Source organism: Apteryx mantelli, chromosome 10 (assembly GCF_036417845.1).
Source record: "Apteryx mantelli isolate bAptMan1 chromosome 10, bAptMan1.hap1, whole genome shotgun sequence".
In the NCBI taxonomy this organism is placed as follows: Eukaryota; Metazoa; Chordata; class Aves; order Apterygiformes; family Apterygidae; genus Apteryx; species Apteryx mantelli.
In genome coordinates, this window is record NC_089987.1 from 23992149 (window position 1) to 24008225 (window position 16077).

A 16077-nucleotide genomic window follows, 5' to 3' on the forward strand; every position below is an offset into this window, starting at 1 on the left:
GAGACCCCCGGTAACTTCCCTGGGGTGTCTCCGCTGCCAGGTGAGCCAGGTGTTGGGCATGTCAAGTTGAAAACCCCTGGAAAGGAAAAGTAACCCCTTCCCAAGCAGGTCCTGTGCCTCAGTTTCCCTTTCCACAGCAGTAACTTGCCGTGATTCACTCATGTCTCCTGAGCGCTTTGAAATGAGCAGCTGGGAGGTGCCGCAGCAGGATGCGGCCAGCCCCTGCGAAGGGGAAATGGTTCATGCCATCACCATCGCTGTTTGGCGTTTGCGGCGGCTGGCCTAGCTCTTGGCTGTGCAAGTCCAGGCGGGCTAATCGGCTCGCAGAGATTGCTGCTGACTGGGGCAGCCCGGCACCGCTTTCATGTTGGTGTCTGTGTTGTGTGTTACAGCTAGAGCTAGAGTGCATTAATCCCAAAAAGCAAAAGAAGAAAAAGAATTACAAGAACTCTGGGATCATCATTGTCAAGTCCTGCAAAGTGAGTACAAAGCTTGGATATTTCGTTCTATTCCTCACCCAGTTTGAGTCTTTAAATTGCACGGAGCTTTTTTCTGCTCCCTTCCTGTCTCCAGCGCTCCTGCGTTTCCGAGTGCTGCTCCTGTGGCATACACAACCTCTTTCCATCCCTGGTTTCTCTCCACTTGGCTCACTAACGATTACACCCATTTGCTATCTCATTGGTGCCTTGTGCTAGAATAAATTGCTAGTGTCATCCCGAGCCCAGATGGGTGGCTGGCCACGTTCCCGAGGAGGAGCGCGATTCTCATGCGGGCAGTGTCAGCACGAAGCCCGAGCTACAGGGTTGGCAGAAACCAATTGCTCGGTGTCTCCTTTGGAAGCAAGCGTTGATTTTGGGTGGGAAAAGTCCTTTTTCTACACCATGGGGTTAGTGAAGTCCTCCCTTCATACAGCAGTGGCATACAGGGGAGTGTGTGTTTACCAAGCTCTAAATCTGCAGATGGTGTGAGCCTATTTTGGCCATGGGGAGAGGCTTTTCGGATCAGTTCAGTTCGGTTTGCCACCACTGACACTTTCAGCCCTCGAGGTCCCCCGTTCAAGCCTTTTACGCCGGCTATTAACTGACTCACTGGCCCTGCTTGGTCCCACTCCATGCGTGATTCATGAAGTGCCAAAATGCTGCCATGGAAAAGCCAGGTGCTTCTTCCCATTTGCTTTGCCACATGGATAAAGTTTCCTGAAGACCTGGAAGCACGGTGACTGGAGACTCGGGCAGTTTCGGTGGGATTTTTTTTTTTTCCTGCCATGATGAGGGTTGCTGAAACCTTTACTTTGTTCTTCTTTCAGATAATCAGAGATTTCTCCTTCCTCGACTACATCCTGGGAGGCTGCCAGCTGATGTTTACTGTAAGGGCTTTTGCTGCTTTTTGCCCAGTAATGGTAACAAATACAAAATTGTCAAAATGCGGGAGGGTTCTCTGCATGAGACTCTACCAAGGTGGGCATTAAATTATAGATACAGGTGGCTGAACATCGGCCAACTTAGCCATGGAGCCAGATGTGGCTGGCTTGGTTGAGTGGGGTATGACAGCAAGGAGGAGGTGCCATATTTTGCTTTTAAGCCATGTGGTGTGGGGACTTTTTGGATCGCTACAGCGATGCTCAGGTGCATCCAACAGCCCAGCTAGCTAGTTTTCAGGACTAATGTTGAAGACCAGACTTCTGCAAAGACCTTCTTCCAAGTCTTCACGATGTTTTACCAACTTCACTCCCAAGTTTTGCAGCGGCATTTCCTCATTTCTGTCTAAACGTAGAAGTGCTGCCCTTACGACAAGGGACTGTCCTTCCAAGGACGGGCAACGCTGGCCTCGGCTCGTTCGAAGGGAGCCCTGAGCAGGAGATTTTGTCCTGGGGAGACCCCATGTGCCGTCTCCCAGCCTGCACCAGCCTGGTGTTTCCTCTCCTCCCTGGGGACAGTCTGATCATCTCTTGAGGTCTGCCTGTTACTGGTTTTAGCCACCAGCTGGATTTTTGAGCGAGATTTGCTTATTTTGGACTCAGCTGAGAGGCTTTCGGCAGTTAACGAGACAACATTCTGAATTCTTATTTGCGTTTCAACCCTCATTTGATCTGGAGCAGGAGCAGTTTGTCAAGAGTAATTAAAAGAGGAAGTTGCAACCCTTGAGTGAAACCATGACAGAAAATAAGTGGGCTTTTCCCCCCACACACTTTAGCCTTTTAATTTCTGCAAACTTTTCTGATAGAGTAGAGAGCTCAGGGCACACGCAGCATTTCAATTTTTATTTTGTTGTCTTGTCTAAAAACATGGGGGGGGGAGTAGGAGGAGGAGGAGGAAGAAGAGTTGCCATAGAAACTGGAACAAGTGCAAGAGCTTTTTATATGCCATTCTGCTGCTATGTGCTAAGGTCTTGGTGTGAAAGAGTGAATAGAAGAGGAAAATCCATTAAGTTTACTGGTAGCACAAAGCTCTCGTATAAATTAGTCTGCCTCCTCGTTTAAAGATATACTGGTTTCCCGAGGGCACTGGGGTTTTTCCCCTCCCAAGGCACCTGGTTCTTTGATTTGTGTTTGCCTGGGTGGATTTTTGCATCGTATATGGTAGGTGCAGTACCCTGCCGAAATGCCGGAGCGGGGAGGAGGAGACCGCGGCGTGCAGCCCTGCAATTCAGAAGGGCAGCTTGTGCGCTCAGGTGCACGCTGCCTCGCTGACATTCACATCATGTCGCGGGAGACGGCGAGGAGCTGGAAGAAGAGGTTGCTGCTGGAGAGAAGCCTCAAAGCGGCAGGGAAGAGGGGAGATCTAAAAACAGCATTTCTGCCTGTCTGCTTTGTGCTAGCAGGAGATTGGCTGCATCCCTAAGAAATTTGTTCGAGGGCTGCTCGGTCCCTTGGTAGCGTCCTGGGGCAGTGCTGCGTTACGTGCCTGACTCGTGCGGAGCCACCTCCCCGTGCCTCAGTTTCCCTCTCGCTCTCTGACAGCACTAGAGGCTTTCTGAGGCTGGGATCTTGCATCTGTGCAGTGCCCAGTGCGGGAGGGTTTGGTCTTCCCTGGCCCCCGAGCTCCTGCGGGACACCAATAACACAGGAACGTGTCAGCGGGGAAGAGGAGGGCTCGGAACGGGCCGTCTTCGCGGGGAAGAGCGGGGTCAGCCTGCCTTTGAGACGAGCTGAATAAGCAGCAAAACCAATGCTTGGGGTAACCGCTGATACAGGGCAGAGCCCCGTGTCGCTCCCAGGGGTGTTCGTTAGAGGGAAGCCGGCGGAAAGAGCCAGCGCTGCCTCTCCTTCCCCCTTCTTCTTGCTTTCCCTCCGGTGTTAGCTTCATGCGGGCTGGGGAGCTAAAAGTCACTTGGGTTAAAGTGAGACGCGAGTCTTGCTCGCAGCTGAACCTTTCTTAGTCTGTGCCAAAGCTGAAGCGATCATTTGGCGCTGTGCCTTCCCCTCGGCGCATCCGGAAACCAAAAAAACCCGAGAGATGGTTCCTGCAGGCCATCGAATTCCTCGGTGGCAGGAGGAAACCTCGATGGCCAGTGGTTTGGCTTGGCAGGAACCTGGGCACGCAGGTGGCAAAGCGTGCCTAGGAGAGAAAACCAGAGGGAAACTGAACCTTGGGAGCCCACGCTGTCACTGGTGTGTGCAGGCGGACAGGAGTAGGGTGATCTGAGGGGTACATTTGTCTTGGGGACTCTGCAGATGAAAGTTCACTGGTGTGGTAGATGCATCTTTTGTTTTATTTGAAGCTGTGTGTTTCATAAACTGGGCTGCACCACGGCAGGTTTTATAGCTGCAAACTGCATATAGGTAGGTCTAAGCTTGCATGCTGAAGAGGCAGCATTTTGCTAGGACTTCTTGTGTTTTCCTCCTCTGTGTCTGTCCACCCACTGCTGGCTACTTGGGCCACTTTGCTGGCGCAAGGTGATAGCCGTCATCCTGGGCTATGCCTTGTTCTTGCTCCAGCCGGGCCACTGTCCCTTCTCAAAGCTTCTCAGCAAAATCAGAGACAAAATCCTTGCCAAGACTGAGGATAGAATAACCCTGCAGGGATGAGGAATATGAGGAAATATGAGAAATATGAAATATGAGGAGTATGAGGGAAAACTTCTTTACTGTGGGGGTGACAGAGCACTGGAACAGGTTGCCCAGAGAGGTTGTGGAGTCTCCTTCTCTGGAGATCTTCAAAACCCACCTGGACGCAATCCTGTGCAACGTGCTCTAGGTGACCCTGCTTCAGCAGGGTGGTTGGGCTTAGACGATCGCCAGAGGTCCCTTCCAACCTCAACCATTCTGTGATGAGCCTTGGGAGGGTGCTGGGTGCCCGGCCGGCCCTTGCCCTTCATGGCCATCCTTGGCCACGGGCAGGCTTGCCTGCATCGGGCCTGTCAAAGGGGGCATCCGGCCTGTTCCCCATCAGCACCAGCAAAACAGGCAGCGAATTCGTCTTTTCCTGGAGCTGGTTTGTGTCCTCTGTCGGCACGCTGAACAGGGCAGGACAGCCCGCACTGCCTCTGCCTGACGCCGGCCTTGATCCTGGCCCATCGGTTACACACACTCATTTATTGAGTGAGTCTCATCTTTACGCACCCCTGGCTTTGGCCCAGTCGTTAGCGGTTGCTAGCTCATGAGCTGAGTTTATCCTCTCTCATTACAGATACAGAGCAAAATCCAGTGCAAATCCCCTGAGCTCAATTTAGCCGGCGGAGTTATTTTGGGTTTTGCCTATTTGCTAAGCAAACAAGGCAAATGCAGTCACGCCGTCTGCTTGTCTCTTCCTCACTCTTCCTTCCCAGTCATTTCTAAATCTGTTGGCTCATCGTCTCGCCACTTTTGACCGGATTCAACTGGGTCCGAGGCCTCACGTGTAAGTTCCTACAAATGTTTTTGAATAGAGAGCCTGGTAGAGGAAAGGTGATGCATCAATTCCTTGCTGACCATCAGATGCCCTGAGACCTCAACCTATACTGGACCCTGGGGAAGCCCAGTGTAGAGCAGCCCTTACAACGGCCCAGCTGCAGGAAAAGCTCCACTCAGGGTTGTGTCTCTTTTTCGGACACCAGAGTCAAAGACCTTGAGATCTGAATGTACAGGGAACCCTGGCCTCTTTTGCGTCCATGGAGCTACTTGGTCACTGTGCTTAACATTTGGGAGATAGGCAGCCCCAGGCGGGAGTGCTGGAAATGGTAATGGCTTGCTCCAGGACCGGGGAGCTTCGGGACACCTTGTGTATGATGTTTTATGGTGAAAAATTCAAGGATAATAGTGGGTTGCTTTGCCTAACTGAGTATTTAATTAGGGCCTTTTTAGGTAAGCCAAAGAACTGCATTTTGTTAAACTTTCAGAAGTTTTGGGTCTTGATTGGACTGTGTCGTGATCTCAAAGTCAATGGAGAATTGGTGGCTAGGTGTGTAATGGTGACGTCTAATAGAGGATGGGTCTGTGCTTCTCTCTTGCAACTCAGGTCGGAATTGACTTCACAGCCTCCAACGGGAACCCGCGAGACCCCTCCTCTTTGCACTATATCAACCCCATGGGAACAAATGAATATCTGTCGGCTATCTGGGCTGTTGGTCAGATCATTCAGGACTATGACTCGTAAGCACTGTGCCTTTGGGCTTCCACCATTATTTTACAGGCATTTTCCTGGCTTACTGAAGGGCTGCTGGGATGCATTTCACCCATTTCTGTGCCTTGATTTCTCATCTGCAAAGTAGGGGTAAATATTACCTTGCTTTTGAAGATGTCTTTGGGAGAAAGTAGCCATCTATATTTAGCTGCAGGCAATTCAATGAGGAGACGTGTAAGGACAGAGAAAATTTCTCCTCTCTCCCCATCCTTGCAGCTGAAAGTAGTTCAGTGCCCTTTACTCGGGGCAGTCGGAGACCAGTCATTTGGTGCTTTCTCAGTACAAAGATAGATGCCCTCAGCCTGGTGATATTTGCCATTAGCAGCCACACTGTCAAGGTGTCTTGTTCCCCAGCCACTCTGAGGTGTGATCTGTGTGTAACATAGGAGAACATCTGAGACACTAGAGAAAACAAAAGAGAAATCTGTTGGAATTGCCATGCTGGGCAATGCCAGCTTTTGGGACCAAAAGAGATGGTTAATTTTTTTAAATCCCCAGCTTCTGGACATATATGACTGCAAGATACTCAGCTGTTTAGGTGAGGGGATGCTTTTAGTCCTTGTGGTTGACAAAGCAAAGCTTAACTCTTTTCTCCCTAAAGATCAAAAGTCAAAGGGGCAACCATCTTCTTTCTCTGTTCAGCTCTCATGATTTTTAAAGCCACTATGTCACCTGGGGGCAAGGGAAGGCTGGCACCCTTTTTAGTGCTGGGGTCAGCTGTACACGTGGCACTTCCGTTGTAGTGGATGGGACAGTTGGGTGTTGGCCCAGCTGGTAACACGAGGAGGTCTTTTGTAACCGAAGGAGCATGCCTTTTAGCAAGAGCTGTGCAAGCAGGCTGTGTGTGTGTGTGTGTGTGTGTGTGTGTGTGTGTAAATACACCCATATGGGTTTTTTTGTTTTCTTCTTTTGTAGAGACAAAATGTTTCCTGCTCTGGGATTTGGTGCCCAGCTCCCACCGGACTGGAAGGTAAAGTGAAGTGGTGGTTCGCATGTTTAAAATGTGCTCGTCCCGACAGAGCCTGGGCAGGATCGGAGCTGTCTGGGCTTCCCGGCTGGCTCAGTAGGCAAAAAGCTCTCGGGCAGAGGGGGGACTTGGTGGACACAGGCTTTCAGCTGGGGGAGGATGAAAAGTGACAGTGTGTGTGGGTGGCGAGGTGGGGATGGAGCGCAGGCAGCCAGTTCCTCTCTTTTAGACTGGCATTAAAGCAGCAGCTCCCTGGCATTAATGGGCAGAGTCAGCTGTTGATTCATCTTCCTGGCAGGAGGCAGGGACAATTCTGGGCAAGGGAAAGGGCCCCTGGATGAGTATGTCAGACAGAAGCAAAATCTGGAAGGGGGCTGGGAAGTGAGTAGCCTCGACATTGTCGCATGGGTGGCGTCTGCAAGACGTGGGAGTGGATTAGAGCAGAAGGGCCTTGCTATGATTTCCTCAGTGTTGTTGGTGTGACACACCATTTCCATTCCAGCATCTCAGGAGGTTTCCTAAAAGCCACCGTTGATCTTTTGTTGGGCTTGGGCACAGAAGGGGTTAAAGGCACCACCGTTCTGCAAAGGCATGTGCTGAAACATCTCGCTTGACATATGGCAGAGCGCAGCAGTATTCTGAGCATCCCTGGGAGCCTGGTGGGGCCAGCATTTCCACCACAAATGCTGCTGCTCCAGCAGGAGACTTTGGAAAGGCTTTGGCAGGCTGGGGTAGTTCAGCTCCCCCAAAATCCAGCTTCCAGGATGGACCAGCACATGCTGAGCGCTGGTTGTTCTCAGAGGGTGTATAACCAGCATCTCCGCATCTCTTTTGGTTAAGCTCTTTGTCACTGCTCTCCCTTTTTCTGCCCCCACCGCACCTGGGGACATCCCTTGGGGGGCTCCGTGCTTTTTACCCCTGTTGTCTGCTTGATAATCATTCACAAGCAGGCAGACCTCGAATGCTTCTGCCCAAAAGAGGCCGGTGGCACATTGCTCCCATGGTGCCACCTTCACAGGATGCTCTGGGACTCGGTCTGCGGAGGCAAAGCCATCCGCGTTGCCTGGGTTGCAACAGGATTAGGAGAATTACGCTCTGTTCCTGGAGTCACTGCTGGCCCCGTCGTCTGAGTAACTGTGGGGAAATCATTTATTTTCTCTGCTGTTTTCTCCAACTTATCTTTCTTTGGCCTGTGAACCCCTCAGGGCACTGGCTCACCCTTTTCTTTGTGCCTGTACAACACTTTGTGCGGTGGAGCCCCGATATTTCTACTGTAGTAACCCAGACTGAGAGGTGAGTGCTGGAAGGTGGCAGCTGAGATGGAAACCGAGGGGCAGGGGCTGTTCTAGCAGTAGTTGCTGTCTGGTGGGAAGCTGTGATTTACAGCCTCGACTCTCCCTGATTCTCCATAATGTGTCTGCAAAGATGTTCTGGGAAAACCACAGTGTTTCATTACTGGCCGGTTCTTTTGGCTGCTCTCTTTGCTAATGCCCTTAATGTGCATTATTTCTGCCTGCTGTTTTTGATATGTCCCCAATCTCTGGCGCCGGGCTGGGGTTGAATCTCAGAAAGCCTTTTGTTTTCTTTGCAATAGGAATGGGAGGAAGGGAGGTGAGTATTGTTCTGGGCTGAGCAGAGGAGAGCACATAAGTCATGAGCAGCTGTGAATAGGACCATTAACCTTCATGTTGCTGGCCCTCAAAGCTGGGGATGTTCTGCCTGCTGAGGCCTTGTGCTTTCTTTTGGATACTACTACTACTAATACTAATACAGGGACTGCTCTGATGCTCCTGTGGTTTGTCTGGACCTGTTGGTTGGAATTGAGCCGGCTGTTCAGAGGGGAGAGCCTTGGGTTCTCATGCTCTCCTTTCCTGCCTTTTCTGGGGTGGTGCGTAGCTGCTGCAATCTCTCTCATAATTCCTGTTGGCTCACCTGCAAATCCCTCGGTGAGAAAAAGGCTGGTTGTATCAATGACTCGGTGTACGCCAGCACACCTGCAGAGCCCTGTAGGCATGCTGCAAACCTTGAAATAGTGCTGCTAGCCTGTGAACTAATGCCAACAAGTCCATCATGCCCAAGCACCTCCCTTGCGAACTCACCCCTCTGGCAGGAAGCTTACATAAAATCCCCTGGTCTTGGACCCACATCCTTCCTCCCAGTGAAGGAAAACCATCTGGGCCATTTCTAACACATACTGAGACTCCACTGTTGGAAAACCAGTCCTGAGCCACTCATCACTGCCATGTGGGCAACCACCAACTGCAAGCCACAACTTAAGGTCCGCTGCCTGAAAAGACTGGCTCCTGGAGGCAGGGAGCAGCAGTGTCCTACAGTTTCCACCTAAGCTCTGCGTCTACAAGGTCTCAAGCCTCTCAGCTGGCCTTGACTGTGGGGTAGAGCCCAGAGGCAGGGAGTTTCCTACAAGACAGAAAAGGCTACCAAGCGTGTTATTCAGCATCAAGCGTCATTCTTTAAACTTGGAAAGACGCAGCGCTATTGAGAACCCACGTAGTGCACGGCGTGCAAAAGGCGACCGCCTTCTGCGCCAGCTGAATTTACCCAGCCGTCATCAGCAACGAAAGCGGGCTCTGTTGCGCCCTGGTGATGTGGCTTCTGGGCTGGCGAGGATGCAATAAAATAAACAGGGCACGTGTGTTGGTGCCACTCTGCCGTGCATTTGCCAGTGGGCCTGAGCACAGAGGAGCAGTAGATCAGGGATGTTGCCGAGCTTGCTTTTTCTGCCCCATCTGCATGTTACGGTTTTTACCATTTCAAGCCAGTCTCTCTGGCCTACAGGCAGCCAAAATTCATTTGACTCAAGCGGGAGCTATTGCTCTTTGCCAGGCGCAGGAGGAGATCCCTCCATGTGCACTTTGGAGCTGATTCATCCTCCTTGGCCAGCAAATGTCTCTGGTCTGTCGCTTCACCAGTTTTTTGTGGGAAAATCTTGGTAAGCAGCTTCCAATTGATAACAATCGGTTGTCGTCGAGGGATTTATTATTTGCGGAGGGAAATCGGAACGGAAAATGCGGTGGGGATGGGGAGAGTTTGGCAGCTTGGGCTGCTTGATGGGCTGGCAGGGGTGTGGGGGAATGGGCAAATTGTCACTCTGAGCAACCCGCTTTGCCGTCAATGCGTTTGAGGCAGGGCCTGTGGGTGAAATGCATTGCTTGGCTCCGGCACCGCTTTGCTAATCGCCCTGGGTGCGTCACGCACCGCTGTCAGCCCAGCGAGGCTGAGCCATCAAGGCCTCCAGGGCCGGGGGCATGATTAGACCCCCCCCCCAAGGCATCAGTGACTGCGGGTAAAACTGGGCTGCCTCGGCAGTGATTGCGTTTGAACTGTGGACCTCCGGCACGTGAAAAGCACCTCCGTCCTAGTAGGCTGGGAGGGAAGTCACCTAGCAGAGTGTAAAGAGCAGGGTTGTGCGCCGTGGGAAGATATGAGCAGCGAGCACAGCCCAGAAGGCTGGAAGTGGTCCTTGCTGCTAGTTTAGATGCAGGTAACCCGTTGAGGATGCTGATGGTAGCCATGTGGGAAGAGTGGGACCTTATTCCTCTGCCCAGTGTGGCACTGCCTGCCCTCCTGCAAACGTGCTGTAGAAACCTTTCCATCTGCTCCTCCTGCTCCCACGGGCCTGGGGGCCGTACCAGAGAAACCACCTTATTCCCTTGCCAGAGTGGTTTCTAAACCTCGTTAAGCCCCGGCCAGAGAGCAGCTCTCCATCCCTGGATGTTTGATGCATCCATCAAGATCACCTGCCTGGAGTAAACCACTCATTTTCTCAAGTCAGTGACGGTGGTTGCTAGCACCCGGGACAAGCACAAGTGCCCCATCAGTCTTGGTCAGGCAGTTCTGATTTTTTTTTTCCAGTTGTGGAATGATTTCCACATTGTGAGAATTTGAGCTGAATCCTGCTGTCTCAAGCAAAACCGAGCCAGGGTCTGTTCTCCTCTACAGTTCTGCTTTCCAGTGCCCCCCTCCAGTCCCCCACTTGCTTCAGCCTGTTTGAATCCCCACTGGCTCTTCCGATGTCCCGGGGCTTCACCCGCTCAACCTCCCCGCACCAGCTCATCAAGGCACTTCATCCCTCCCTCACCTTCCCCTGCCCAGTCCAGCCACAGAGCTATGGCCAGCCCTGCCAGGGCACAGGTCCCTCCAGCTCAGCTCACTAACTAAGGCAATCAAGACTCATAGTTTTGAAGCCAGAATGGCTGTTCTTTGTTGAAACCAATGTCTTATTTTCACTCCAGGTGCTCAGTTGGAAGTAGCATGGCTAATATGCCCCTTGGGGAATATCTGCATGTAACACTTTGTACCTGCAGTAGGTAACACTCTGACCATGCCGACCAACAGCCAAGGGTGGCTATTGTAGACTATGAACCAGAATAAAAGTGAGGAAGATGATTAAAGAGAAGAGTCATATAAGTTGTGCTTTGTTCTAATCGTGCTCTTGTTGCCATGGCACCACCAAATACTTTCAAAGAACCAATCTGAACGAGATATTTTGCACACAAAAGTCTCGTTGGAAATGTCAAAGAACATCTTGAAATGTAACAGCTCTGTAAAGAGCCTCAAGCAGTTTCCCAGTAGGAAACAGGAGAAGGAAGCAGATGGGTTTCAATTTATGTGGGATGAGGCAAAGGCAAGACAGCATCGTAGCGACCGATGCTTAAAATCTAAGTCCCACTGGTAGCTTTCTGCTTGGGTTTAGGAGCTGTGCTCAAGTTGCACTGCCCAGTAGCCAGCTAGACTCATTTTCTGACACAGGCAGTTCAGCAAATTGGGGCCAGCCAAAGGAAATGTGTTATTTTTGTTTCTGTGGAGCTCAAGAGTCTCAAATCGAAGCTGGCAGCTTCACCGGGGTGCGTAGCAAGACAGGCCGCCCCCAAGGCTTTCGATCCGTTTGCCTGTGCCTATGGGGAACCTGAGTTATGCTGGGGTTTGGATCGCTCGGGGAGGTCACAGTGGGACCAGGACTTGATTCCAGGTTTTCAGGCTCCCAAACCAGCGCTATTTCCAAAGTCTGTTCTCTGTTGTGACTCTCTGGCCATGCTTCTGGAAAGCACATTCATAATTCCTGATGGGAAAAGATGGAGCTTCCACCCTACAGCCTCTCCCCCATCCAGAGCTGGACCAGAGTATAATGACTGAATTTCTTACCTGTCATGGCTGCTAGAGAGAGTTTCTCCCTGTTGGGAACAGTCTTGTAGTTACTAGTGAATGTGAAACCCATATATGCTATATATACATTTAATCAGACTCTGCAGCAACTGCTTTACAAACTGTGGAGCTGAATAGGGATTGAGATCCATTTTTTTTTAATTTTGAAGCCCTCCTGTTGAATTTTCTAGCAGAGATATATATATAATCTGTGAAAATTCCAGAGGAGGTTTTGAAACACCTCTGCCACCCAGGGGGGTCTACTCTGCAGCTAGTACTGCAACAAGTGAGGAAAACAGCTCCAAACCATTTCATTGCTGCTTAAAAGAAAGAGAAACCCCTGGTTTGGGATGCAAAAAAAGAAATATTTTTGCCTACAAATGTTTGTATGGCAGAAGTTTGAATGTGCCCTGCCCTGTAGCTTGTTCTAGGATCTTTTATGGTTTGCCCAGGCAAAGTCGAACAGGCGGCATTTTCAGAGTTGTGTCTCAGGTGACCTTTTTGTGTGAGTTGGAGGAAAAGGGCTGCTTTTGGTGGAGGAGGTGCATGAGTTTCTCTCCCGACCTTGCAGCCTGGCATCTCTCTGCACAGCTAGCTGGACATGCCGGTTCCTCACCTGAACTTGTTCCTCCTGCTGGGGTGAGTCATGGTGAAATCAGGGCTGGGATTTTCTAAGTCAGACCCTGGGTGTGATACGAAGCCCATGGGGTTCTTTCTGCTCACGTTGGGGGTTAAATCTGATTAGATGCATCCATAGAGGAGAAATCCTTTACAGGCTACCAGATGAAAAGACCCCGAGTCTAGCTCAGAAAGTCCATTAGCTGGAGGCCCTGGCAGGCTCAGCCCAGCCACCACAACTGGTATGTGCCTGCCACGGGCTCCGGCCAGACTGGTACTTATTGATATGAATGGGAGCATTATTGATTGCACTCAGCTGGCATGAAGATACCCAAGCAGGCTGCTAATGTTTGCCTGTACAACAACTAATCAGCTTTGCAGCATGGGAAAGAGTTTTAATTTGACCTACTTTTGTTTGTTGTTTCCCACCCCACACTGTCTTGCAAAAATAGTTTCTGCTGCTTTCGACACAATGCCCATTATAATTGGAAATTCTGAATCAGATGCATGTTGCTTATGCAGTCTCGGAGGACTTCTGCTTCACATTGAGTTTTAGAGGACATTGATTTTGCTAGCTTTATGAATACGCATATCCTGAAGCGATCCCCTGGCTGAGAATCTCAGCAAACCACCACCCTTGTGAGAGGGAGAAAATATCATTGTTTTGAAACTCTGGCATGAACAAAGTGGGATCTTTTCATTTTAGAGCCCTTAGACTAGTCACCTAAAATCCCAAATCACTCCTTCAATTTTTAGAGGTGCAGAGATAGAGTCGTGCGTCCTTGGTACTGCTGAGAGCCTGCTCCTTAAAGTGCCTAAATTACAGGCAGCAGAATTAGGGAGTTAGGCACATGGATTTGATGCTTATTCCCCAAACAAATTGTTCGCCCACACCAACACTGGCAAGACTCATATTAAAATCCAGGAGTCCTGACCCCTCTCTTGCACCATCTTGCACCAATGAGACCATCTCCTCCAGGTTGGGAGGGCATGGTGGAAAACCTGGAGCATCTTGCACCTACACTGGAGGAGGGGTGATTTAATGGTCAATGAAAATGAACACTGTCTGTGCTGGTACTTGTCCACCACGCCTGAGCATTCATGTCACCTCTCCTGTGCTGACTTTCACCGTCATGGTGACCCAGATCAAGAAGCTAATCATTGGGTGCCATCTTTGACAGGTTAGCCCCCAGCCAGATCGGTTCCTGAACCCAGCCTGCTTTGTGGCTGCCCGAGCACTGGTGTGGGCACAAGAGGCAGGAATTTGTGGGGAGTGCCGGGAACTGGAGGAGATGAGGGACAACACTCTGGCAGCAGCATGCACTTGTATCACTTTCCAGTTGCTGTGAAAGTGCGTTTCCAGCATTCAGCGGGCAAATGAGCGGTTCCAGGAGCTTTTCCTTTCCCGCAAGGAAAAGATCCTTTCTTCCTTGTGCTGCACAGCGCCATTTGCAGGGAGCTGGGGAGCTGGGATGCTGCCAGGACTGGGTCTCCCTGTGATGTGGTGGTTGAGAGCCAGACCCCAAATTTGCAGCATCTAGCTAAACTGATAGCAAGCATCCAGCTCTGCAGTAACCTTCTATGTTAACTGAGGTCTTTTCTTCTTCCCAGGTGTCCCATGAGTTTGCCATTAACTTCAATCCAACCAACCCATTCTGTTCAGGTGAGTATCCAGCAGATCTCTAATACTCCTGACATACCTTCAGTGTCTTCTGTCCTCTCCTTTGTGTTTCACCTATAACTTGTCTTAGGAATTTTTCAAAGGTCTGGTCAGAGCCAGACATGAACGGTGGAGCAGAGTAAGAACAAAATGCTCACTCAAAGGAAAGCAGAGGAAATCTGGGGGTGTGTAGGAGGTCCCAGTGTAAAATGAAACTGGATTCAGACAGCCTGAAGTACGCCTTCGTTCTGACGTGTCCCATCAGCCGTCTGCTCCAACAGCAAGCCAGTAAGAAATGCTAGGCCTGGTGACCAGACGGGGAATTCAGTGTTACCTGCTTCTTAGTGCTTCTGTAGTTTATTTAGGAATTGAAAGCTGATCATGGTAATTGTTGAAGAACTGCTCAAATCATAAATGCTAGGGGCTACCATGGGCTGCAAAAGTTGTCTGGCTTGACCTCTGCTTTACCCCAGCAAGGCTGGAGTTTGGTCAGCCTCCAGACCTCATTCACTAGTCACTAGTCTATGAAAGCTTGCTATGAACATCTGCTTTTCTGCTATATTTACTTCATTAAGTTCCCTTCTGACAGTTGTAAAGCATGCTGTTTGACCCTTATTTATTGGATATGTTGTAGAAAACAGAAGCCACAGTCCTGGGTTTCTAAGTGCTGTACGGGTCTATCAGTGACAATTCCTCCCCAAGGAACTGATTATCAGCTGATTAATTGTGGAGTTAATAGTTTATGAATTACTCACACATGTATCATGAGATTAGCTATTTACCTCATATTATGCCAGTGAAACTGAGGCAAGGAAGGGAAAAGTGATTTGGCTTGATATCACGCAGCAGTTTCGTGCAGGCAGGAGAACTGCTGAGCCCCTGTATGGCCCGTGCCAGCCCCATTACGGCATCCTGTGAAATGCAGCTCGGATGCTGTTTGCATCCAAGTGGTTGTGGAGTCAGGGCTGTAAAAGCAGTGGAAGTGATGAGAGCTCTGTCCACACATCAGTGCTCTGTCTAATGTGATGGTTTACCACCTGAAAATTGGCAGATCCCAGGTCAAAACCCACCAGGAAGAAAGGGTGGTGGGAGGTTGCAAAGCAGAACCTCATTCAGTCTTTCTTCCCATCTGTAAAGGGAGTTTGCATGTGCGTGTAACAGCAGGTGCATGTAATTTATGTGTACACAGACACTTTAAAAGAGAGGTAAAGGGATGGGAGCAGCTGAGAGTTCAGGGCACAGCTGGAGTTGGAGTGCTCACTGCCATGCCATAAAAGCCCAAGTTCGGCAGGGGGGTTTGCAGGGCTCTGTTGGTGCCTGCTCTCCTAGATGATAGGAGATGGCCCTCAAGGCAAGGCAAGGCAGTGCAGCCCCGTCCCCTTTGCCTCTGAGGGTAACGTCCTGTTTATTTCCTTTTGTGTGTCTTTATGGTGCAGATTGAAGCCAAGGGATTTAAGCTGTTCTCAAATAACTGTGGTTCCCCTAATATGAAATGGGGAACCTCAGAGCTAAGCAAGCCCCACCGTGAAAGCTTAGCCTTTTGATACAAAAGCACAAGGGTCTTAAAAATGAGTTACAGCGTCAGTACAGCTGTAAACTGTACATTGTAAGAGATTAATCCTTATCCCCTTGCTAATGTTGGCAAACAGTTCATAAAGAAACTGTTCTAAGGTTGGCTTATTCTTCTGCCTTGCGTGAGTTGGGAAGGATAGTCCTGGCCAACCAACTGGCAGAAAAACCTTCTTGGACAGGTTCATGGTGCAACAGAAGCAAAAGAGTCTCTGATGACTTGCGGGTCAGAGTGGTGTTTCCCAAACACTGTTTGTAAGTTCCCAGGGTGTTTCTGCTTCTCTCTGCTACCTTGTCTGCTTTGTGTCTATCTGGTTTTTGGTTACACTCAGAGACTAGGAAGTGCTTTTCTTTTTGCTCTTCTTCTTTGTCTGGTTTGGAGATTTTTGCAGAAACATAAGGAAAACTTTCTTTGTGAGTGCCATGAGGCCTCTCTTACTGAGAAGGTCTGAGAATCTGCTACAAAGTGGCCGATGAGCAAAGCCCTGTTTTTAGAAAAT

At 50.1% G+C, this 16077-nt stretch overlaps 1 protein-coding gene across 2 annotated transcripts in view; it reads left to right on the top strand.

The window, feature by feature from the left end:
• CPNE2 (copine 2) overlaps positions 1-16077 on the top strand; it is a 92132-nt gene that overhangs the window by 62530 nt on the left and 13525 nt on the right. The window contains exons 9-13 of one of the 2 annotated variants that reach the window (XM_067302761.1): positions 393-479; positions 1307-1366; positions 5436-5569; positions 6516-6570; positions 13960-14011. In XM_067302761.1, the coding sequence (XP_067158862.1) occupies positions 393-479; positions 1307-1366; positions 5436-5569; positions 6516-6570; positions 13960-14011 (388 nt within the window). The remainder of the gene's footprint in view (positions 1-392; positions 480-1306; positions 1367-5435; positions 5570-6515; positions 6571-13959; positions 14012-16077) is intronic. The other variant, XM_067302762.1, reaches the window with a different exon arrangement.